At 39.7% G+C, this 10,000-nt stretch overlaps 1 protein-coding gene across 1 annotated transcript in view; it reads right to left on the reverse strand.

The window, feature by feature from the left end:
* Positions 1–263: 263 nt before the first annotated feature.
* Positions 264–10,000, reverse strand: part of LOC137969543 (alanine--tRNA ligase, cytoplasmic-like) — a 28,854-nt gene continuing 19,117 nt past the window's right edge. Inside the window, exons 14-20 of the mRNA XM_068815878.1 lie at positions 5,042–5,182; positions 4,825–4,931; positions 3,714–3,948; positions 3,003–3,122; positions 1,599–1,685; positions 788–901; positions 264–558 (exon numbers count right to left, since the gene is read on the reverse strand). Coding sequence (XP_068671979.1) covers positions 388–558; positions 788–901; positions 1,599–1,685; positions 3,003–3,122; positions 3,714–3,948; positions 4,825–4,931; positions 5,042–5,182 — 975 coding nt within the window. The 3' untranslated portion in view covers positions 264–387. The remainder of the gene's footprint in view (positions 559–787; positions 902–1,598; positions 1,686–3,002; positions 3,123–3,713; positions 3,949–4,824; positions 4,932–5,041; positions 5,183–10,000) is intronic.

Genomic DNA, 10,000 nt, shown 5'->3' on the forward strand with positions numbered 1-10,000 from the left:
GCGCGACGGCCGTACTGGGGAATATTGGCCCGAGGTCGTGGCAGTACGAACCGAGCGCAGCGAGGTCCGTACAAAAACGACCGAGCTCGGTTAGTAAGTAGTTTATTATATGGCTTTTTAATTACCTTTTGCTTTGTTTTTGCAGGCCCGTAATCGCCCCGTGGGAGAATAATGCCCTACAATTCAGTCACAATTAGCCAATCAGAGCGCGCGTTATATCGGTTACAAACACAAGCCATATAATAAAATAGCGTAATAACGTCTAACACTTTAAAATATGTTTATTTTCAGATTCATGTTTTCCCGTACACTTCTAGTGGGGACGAAATTATTTTACAATACGGTATTTTCCAAAATTCCACAAAAAAACTCCTTTCGCTTCTGCTTTCAGAGCTTTTGTTCGGCAAACTTCCTGGCAGTTTCAACCGCTTTGTCGATGCATCCGATATTAGGCCCAGATCCCTGCGCGGACACGTCTTTCCCGCCGCATTTGCCTCCCAACAATTCAGAAACAGACTTGACCCACTCGTCTGCCTTCAGTCCTTGCTGAATTGCCTCCTAAAAGAAAAATCACCATGAAAGAATTCTTCAATTTGACGGAAAGGGTCTATCCATTAAGGGTGTAATTTTTTTTATTTAGCCGAGCAGAGGAAATCGCGTGGCGTCAAAGAAAGCTCTCACTCAACGCTCGTTTCACTTGGGTTACATCCCCTCGCTTCTGCAAGCTGAGCCAGCTTAAGCCCGAGTGAAGCTCTCTCTCTCTCCCAGCAGCAATCTATATACAAACCTTTGGAACTTGTGCCAAACATATAATCTTAGCATTTTCTTCATCTACACTGAACAGAAGCACAGCGGTTGTTGGCGCCAGATTCTTGAACTGCTTCAATGCTGCATCAAGGATCTTAAATGAGAGAAGCTTATTATAAGAAACGGTTACAATACCGTGTTTACTCAATGAAACGTCGCACCCAGTCAGAAGAATGTGTCGTTTATTCGAGTATACAATTCGGAAATCTAAACCAGCCTTGGAAATTTATTTTAAGTTCGGAGTGGCCATATTCTTTCATCAAGCTCGTTCTTCAGAATTTTCGCAATGTGCAGTTCCCGTTGTCAAGGCAAAGAATTTTGCCGGTAACAACATATGTTGCCTGTTTTAGGTTTGCTGTTTTTTTCGTTTTTTGCTTATTACTTCGTAACAGCGTAATACCGTTTTGTTTCTTTTCTTCACTTCGCAACTGCGTAATACCCTTTTTTGTTTCTTTTCACTTGCATTTTTTTTTATCAGCCACTTGTTTAGGGAGGGGTGGGAGACAACGGAAAGGGCAGCAATGGGATTTTCCTTCCTTTGCTTTACGGAGTCTTCAATGTCGTGAGTTTTTAAACGTCTCTTCGATCCATGAAATGTATTAAATGTACGAACAGCGGTACATGTCTGTCCTTTTGCTTTTCCGGCTTAAAATGTCCATCGTAATAGCGTAGTAATGTGCTGTTGAACAATCACATATTGGCGTAGTTGTGTAATTTGAAAAATATCGAGCTTGACAAAGCCCGTACATTTACTCTGTATGATGTCATGCAAACTCAATTAAATTTGTAACCTTCTGATTTGATCCAGCTTGAAATACATCGACAACAAAGGTCATATGGCCATCTGCTTCAATAATGGCCTTCGCTTTATCCACCGCCTAAAAAGGAAAATTTATTGGATTAGGAGGCCGCAACCACATTATAAACCTAACAAATAAATAGGCCACTTCGAAAACTACCATAACACTCCTTGTTTGTTCCCCCCACAGCCCCCTCCCCCCCCCCCCCCACCCCCAACCACCAAATTACGCATAAGCATTGTTTTTGTTTTCTCTAGGGACCATTGAAAGTCTCAAGAGAAACTGAAAACAATGCTTACGCAAAATTTGGGGGGACAAACAAAGAGTTTTCTGGTATTTTCCGAAGTGGCCTATTATCAATTCTTGAGTGCGGCAACCAACAGAAAAGCATTATTCAGGCGATATGTGCACCCCTCTGAATCCCGAAACAGTTCAAAATGTTACCCTGAATTAGTTATCTAAATTACAGAATGACTTTATGTATTCTTTCATTTAGATACAAAATTCCTCGAGGAAAACTGTGATCTTCAAGGAACAGATAACGTCCGAGGACAAACGATTTCTGAGTATACTTTGAAAGTCAAATGAAGGCTATTTTGTTTATCATTCTTCAAGTATTCTTCGGAAGACTGGAGCTTACATATTAGACGAAATGTTTTCGAACAGCTTACCGTAAAAAAAAAAACGTTTACAACGTATAAAGTTGACTTTTTGGTGTTTTCTGGTACTGCTTTATCGACCAACGGGTTTATTTCTTCTTCTGTCACAAAAGCGAACCGAATTAATTTTAATTAATTTTGGGAAAATTGGGGAATATTCGGTCACGTGACGCGTTTAGTCTAATCGCGTGCGAGCGAAAGTATCTGATGGATATGAAGATATATGTATCATCACTTGAAAATAGCAACCAGGTTCCAGATGGATCTTTAACTGTGTAACTTTAATTTAACAGTAAGAAAATCCCAGCTTGACGAGTGTCAAAACAATCCCGCGAAAATAATCCTTCGCTTTTCGTCTGCTACATTTCCCGCCATTGGAACTGACTACTATTCGGAAGTATTACACTTGAGTTCTGATTGGATAATTGTATGGCACGAAAATTTGGTTTCATCAAACGAGGTGATAAAGAAAACTTGACCAACGTAACAAAGATTTCTGATTTCTGGTGTTTCGGGCGTTAGCTCTTCGTCAGAGCGAACGACCAAGCCGGGGTTAACGCTCGAAACGTAAGTTCACGCAAGTCTTCCTTACAGTTAACACTTCGTTTTATAAAACTAAATTTTCGTGCTTTACTCCCCGACGACGGAAACTAAAGCCTGCATTTGATTCTATGACAGTTTGGCGGAATTCTACGCAAAGTGTTTAATAACGTCTCCGTAAAAAAAGCAATCTCGCCTGTTGCATCATTGTGCCCTTCTTTGCCTTTTCTGCGTCGTCCACTAGTTTCTTGACAACCTTGAGCTTCGTTCGGATTTCGTCTTTACGCCAAGCAGAGATCACTGAAGCACTGATATCCTAACACAAGGGACAACAACTACTGAGTGCACAAGGTATGAAAATTAACTACTACGTCTGGCTAACTGAATTAACAATTAGAAATGATGTTTTGACTTGAAGTACTGAAGACAAGTACTAATCGGGGTGTGAAGTGGAATAATCGGGCGTTCATTATTCCTGCGCGAAAATTTTCGTCATTCCATTATTCCAGCAAAAAAGAACTCGTCATCCCGTTCAAAAATGTACTTATTCCGGTTGACAAATCTATTATTCCAAAGGAAGTCATTTTCCCGTTATTCCGTCCCACAAAATTTCCGTTATTCTTATTCCATTATTCCTCTTCACCCCTCCCCCCCTCCCCCCCCCTCCCCCAACACTGAGAGTTGATTTACGTTGATTTTCCCAAATTTATCTCGACATACATTTAAGAATATTATGGAAATTCTGGGGTTAGCCAAGAAATACAAGAAAAGAAAGTCGATTGCATAGAAAGAAAAAGTTACAAGAGGCAAAAATGCCGCACTTGGATGATAACAAATTATCGTGTTCCAAAATAAACATAGCCACAGCACCTTCTTTACAAAAACCACGAAAGGTTCTCTTCCTTACTTCAGTGAGTCGAGCAATTTCCTGAGAGGTTTCCTTGATATTCAGGCTGCCGTTCTTCATCTTTTCTTGTACGAGACTCTGTATATTTTCTACTTTCGTCTGGAGCAAAGTACATTTTTTCTCAGCCTTGAGCGCCTCTGGTCCTGTCAGGGCAACAATCCTTCTGATTCCTTTAGAAATAGCTTCCTCGGAAACTAACACAAACTTTTTCATGTGACCAGTACGACGCAAATGCCTTGTGTGTAAACGAACATATAAAGAAAATTACAACCCTTTCTTTAAATGGGAATTCTTCCGCTTCATCCGCTTTTAATTTAATATACATCGCCCAAAAACTCGGAATTATTGGCATGCTCATACAGCTATTTTTATTCCAGCGCCGTTAAATCAAAATCAGTGGTGCACAGTGGCAGGTTAACTCACTGTTTGTGGGTGGCAAGTGCTCTCATCGGTGTGCCATCTCCACTCCCTTATTTCCTTAAATTTAAATGGAGAAAAATTTTCGTTTCCTTTCGGTTCTGTACGCCGTGTCGTCATTAGAGAAATTTAGCATCGCGTTTCCGTAAAACGGCAGGCTGTTGCTTGTCAAAAAAGCATGACAATTCTCTTATTCTAACTTTTCTCTCTCTTCTTAGGGGTTGCGCGGTATTTGTAGCTAACAGGCAAAAAAGGAGCTAAAATCAAACCAATTTCTTTGATTTTTGGCAAAACGCAAATTTCAGTTTCACTTTTACCGTCTGCTGTGAACGCGAAGCTAAATCTATCTCAGTTATAAGACCTCAAGGATACTTGGTGATTCCATAGCTGAAAGGCTGCTACGCCAAAACTCTGCCTGTTAAAGTGATGCATGACAACATCCAACAATGAAGGTTAGAATCAACCGTATGAACCATGTTTCGTTTCAACCAAGTTCAGAAGGTAAAGGTAAAGGTAAAGGTATACACCTTATTTAACGTTGGAAGTTCCTTTACTCTCTAGAGAGTATTCTCCCAGGAAGCCGACGGTGCGCTCATGGACTTTTTCAGGGGGGTAACCCTGAAAAAGTCCATCATGAAAACCAACCAAAATTATAGGGTTTTTCCCAACAGAGCACGACTTAAAAGTTACGTACGTTCCACCGCAAAATTCCACAGAGTACTTGTATCCAGCTTGGGGATCTTCTTGCAGCTCATCAAAAGATGAACCGATAGAGAGCACACGAACTGGATCAGGATACACCTACAAAAAAGAATCCCGGGCAAACATAAAGAAAGTCCCTGTTATTTGTCCAAAAAGTTAACTTCTATCATTTACGGGTAATCTTCGTCCAGTTTCATTTTTTAACCTACCTCTTCAAAAATGGCCCTAAGGCCTTGGATGTCTTTGGCCAGAGCTAGAGCCACCTCCTGAGCAAACACCGTCATGTTCCTGGAAACTATATCCTGGCTTGTCAATTCAGTGTTTTTTACCTGCTCCGTTGTCATAGCTCCCTAAAATAAATAAAGAACCGTTTGAAACATCAAACCACAGCGAAAAAGTATTTAAATCATTTTCTCTGAAAGTTTGAAGCATTTTGAAAACTAATGGGATCAAAAGCACTGCTTTATAAAATTGTTCTTCCTCATAAATGCTTATACGCTCAGGTTACGGGGACACGGTCAAGTTAAAATTAAATATTAAGTTTGAGCGAAACTCAGACAAGAGTTGTAAAACCGGAGCTACGATGAGCTAATGGTGCAAAGAGTTTTTTGTTCCCAATGTGGTTATGACCGTAGTACGGTGAGTGGGCCGAGCAAAGTCAAAAACACGCCCACGCTCCAAGACCCATTAATTTATAAAGGAAAGATAACTCTTACAAATTGGAAGCTTCCTCCTCTACAGGCGATTTGGCTAAACAAGCGGAAATGGCAAGCTGCGCGCATATGTGAACGGTCTAAGTACAATAAATTGTTATCCGTGTGAAGGTAAACTTTACGACTCGCGTTCATCATATCTTTGTTTACCCACGGATTTTAGAGTTACATAGCTTGGTGTAGCTAATATCTCAGAGCATTTACCCTCCCAACCACGAGAGGAAAGACATTTTAACAATATACCAAAGGTTGAAATCACTATGTTCGGACTAAAGTCCCAGTTGTTCAAACGATGGATAGCGCTATCCGCCGGATAAATCACTATCCACTGGATAACTCAATTGGTTTTGCTAGGGTTTATCCGCTGGATAGTGATTTATCCGCTGGATAGCGTTATCCTCCTTTTGCACAACCGAGGCCTGGAGTTATCAGGCGCCCAAACTTTGGAAGAGCTTATCGAATGTTGTTAGAACGTCATCTGATATCAAAACGTTTAGAAACCTTTAAGTCAATGAATCAATACTCCAACAATGTAGCTCTTATTTTGTATATAAACTGCTTTTATCTTGTATAAATATCTTAACTTGTATAAAATTGCTTTTATCTAGTTACCACTAAGTTACAAGTTTTATTTCCAATTCAATTTTCTACTTATTAATTATTTAACGTGGTATGCCCGTAAACTAGCTGGTATAGTTTTTATCACATAGCTAAGTGCATGTTCCCACGTAAGTTTAAACTAGACCCTCCGTGAGGGTACACTGAGTTGCCTGTGGTACGTGCAGCGTTCCACGCAATTTTTTTCCAGTTTGGTGGGGGGGGGGGAGGGTCACTCAGAAGTCATACCAGAAGTCATACCAGACGTCATTTTCTGAGGTTAAAAACCTGGCTACCGGCCTATTAATTAATCATTTGTCAGAAAGAAGAAATTCCTGTCCTCTTTAAAAAAAATTGACACGCATTGCTTACGTGTGGTAGTGAAGTAACACAGCGATTTATTCCATAATGTCAAGTAAGCTGTGTGTTGTCTTCCAGGAGATTCAAGTTGTCCCTGCGTAATATGTAGCTCTAACAGTGCACGATATTGTTTTGGTATTGTCTATCATTGTAGTGCCATGGTAGAAGTCTTGGGTAAATAGTCTGAGAAGACATGTGGGGTACTAGCAAAGTACTGAACCCAGAAAGATTGAAGAAAATAAATGGGAAGTGAGAAACATTGTCTTCTGGGATGACATGTTGACAGTTGTCTTTGCGTAATATGTAGGTCTAACAGTACACGATATTGTTTTGGTATTGTCTATCATTGTAGCGCCATGGTAGAAGTCTTAGATAAATAGCCCCTTGAGAAGACATGTGGTTACTAGCAAAGTACTGAACCCAGAGAGATTGAAGAAAATAAAAGGGAATCGAGAAACATTGGCTTCTGGGCTGACATGTTGATCATGCAACTTCTTTCCACCACAAGTGTAAGCGTGCACTGACAGCATCTGACAGCTTTGCAAACAAAAGTTGAAAGCTGAAGTTGAAAGCTAAACTTTATCCCTGTTCGGCGGGGTTAGTAAGAAATATACCACTCAGTAACAGAAGCATAGGACCGAAAATTCTATTTTAATGCTATCAACTGCGAACCAAGCAAGATACAGATTTTGTTAGCTTGCTTTATGCAAAACAAATATTGATGTAAAAGTAAATAAATATGGATACACAATTTTTAAGAAGAGCAGAAGGAAGTTTCAGGACGCGATCGAGAATAAAATATTTTGCCATCGGTAACAAAATCTACGACATGAAAACAACATTAATTTTGAACCACGAATATAAAAAGTTACCATCAGCGAAAAACAGTTTGGGAGATTTTAGTTGTTTTGTTGTAATTGTACAAGTTTGGCTGCACCGAGTAAATCGCACACCGAATTCAGCGGGTGCTCTGATCAAGTTACCACGTTACTTTACCGCGGCATGTTTACTCGCGAAACAGTGAAGCAATTGTGTCAAATGATGCCAAGCTACCGGGTTTTTGTTTTTGTTAGTTTTCTTTTTCTTTCGATTGTTATAAATTTTGACAAGAAATGTGCGAATTCAACACAAAGATCACAATCGCCCAACTCTCAGAGGTTGACCATTGTTTCTGGAAAATCAAAAATTTACTCTCCAAGACAAGGTTATTTATCACCAGGTAATTCCATCGTTTTGGTAATAGCAGCTACTTTATTATTCATCAGCGTCACAATCTTTTGCCGATTTTGGGGGTCATTTTGTTGAAACTCAAGCACGCTTCCAACAGACCTGTTTATTTTCGTGACTTATGCGTTACCACAAAAATTCTCCCCGTATCACATTTCCACACATGTATGCAAATTTGCTAAGCTCGAAAATTACACAACATGATCAATTTACAAAAGCTGGACATTTCACAGAAATATTTTCCACCGAAACATTTATTGAAACAAGCAACATATTTGCTATAAGAGGCAAGAAACCCTTCCTATTTCAGTTGCGTGCGTGCAAGCGAAACACACAATCACAAAGCATATGCAATTAAATAAATTTCTGACAGTTCACATTCAACCCTTTTCGAAAGAACCTTGACCGTAAATAATAAAGCACAAAAGAGACAACAAGCTTTCATTCAAGTAATTTTTCCCTGTCACATTTACAATTTTTTTTAACCTTTGCAGAGTTGAGTACAAAATGAATGTTACTTGGCAGACAAACAGGCAAACCTTAAATAGATGCGACTTCAGTAAACACTGTGAGACACACAACAGAGATCACAGATCTACTTGTGGTGTTCGATTCCTTCTCTGTCTTTGTTGAACCCGTAAGTTACCAGAGAAATTTCCATTTGGTTTCAGTGTTGTACGTAACACCACCTTAGGCTTGGCGAAATATTAGAAGTACAGCATATTTTGATTTCGGCTCGACGGGCGAAAGATTCACGCGGTCGAAGTCCATTACTCGTCGCTTTTAAGATTCCAGATCTTTATGTTTCACCGCCTGTCTTGACGTTCCATTCTTGAGCTCCATATGGGTATATTTTCTTTAAAGATGTACTAAAACGCCATTCGCGTTACAATGACTTCCGACGCCAGTACAGGTTAATTGTGCAGAGCAAGCTACGCATTACCCCAGCTCCCTCAAACCTAACAAAATACGCACAGAAGACTCTATGCACAAAGACACCACTTAGCAGGGGAGTGACAGGCAAGACTTTTACCGACACGGAAAATAATACTAAAAAAAATAAAATGGAAATCTACCCATTTTCCGACTGGGTTTGGCAACCCAGTAATAAAGAGTCAGTTTCAGTTTCAGACCACAACACCAGGAAGCTCCATGCCTCACTGTTTGTGAATAGTGTTTGGGATCTTTTACGTCTCGCAACATGAAGGGTTGTAAGACGGGGCCTAAGTTTTATCGTCATTATCCGTAAAGACTAGATAGCCTTACCATTTGCGGGTGTAATTACAAAGGCAGCACTTTCTCCTCAGTTATTTTAAAGGGACAGTGTCACGCTATTTTAGTCAAACTTTAGCCTGCGTAGCAAGCGTTTCCGTGGGGCACAGAAGAGAAATGTTTAGAAGCAGGATTTTTCGATGTTTTGACCGATTGCTCGGTTAAAAGTGCTCTTCTGTGAAACCCAACGGAAACGCTTGTTACGCAGGCTAGTCAAACTTCAAAACACTATACTGAATACGTCTTTGCATCAATGAAGACCAAAACATAACACTGTAGCTTTGTTACCAATAACCATTGAAGTTCACTGACACTATTCTTTGTTGTTTGCCGCCAAGGATGGAGAAGATGGAAATGGATTGAAACTTGAAAAAACTGGCCGATGTCTTCAGAAAGTCGCCAAAAATTTAATACGAATAGCTCTTTGTGCCATAAATAGAGGATATTACATGGCCGCGCGGGGATACGAATTTTATCTTCGCCGGAGTGCTGAAAGTATCTCTCACGAGTGAGAGATACTTTCAGCACGAGAAGATAAAATTCGTATCCCCAAGCGGCAATGTAATGTTCTGTTTATTATATAGATATTGATGAAATGTCTAGATTTAAAACAACTTGTTTTACTCATTTTCAAAATGATGAAAAAGTGGTCACCAACCGCTAAAACACACATGTTGTGTAACATGAAACAAGATAGGAAAGTTAAAACATAATAATGTAATATTTGCAATAAAAATGTTAATGTGGCAGAGAAGTTTATATTAAAGCAAAAAAGTATGTTACAATGAAGAGGAAGCTCGCGTTTTATTGGCTACTCGTGTTCGTTACCATGACGACACCTATATTCCCACGTGTGAAAGATAAAAATGATATGTTCACTGCGCGCGGTGAAGATATGATTTTTAGTAAAAGGAGAAATCCTGGTATTCCATCAGTATCTGTATAATAAATACATTCCATATCTTCTCAGTGGGTTGTAAGGAATTTTGGTCGTATGAG

This window comes from Montipora foliosa, chromosome 1 (assembly GCF_036669935.1).
Source record: "Montipora foliosa isolate CH-2021 chromosome 1, ASM3666993v2, whole genome shotgun sequence".
NCBI classification, from domain to species: Eukaryota; Metazoa; Cnidaria; class Anthozoa; order Scleractinia; family Acroporidae; genus Montipora; species Montipora foliosa.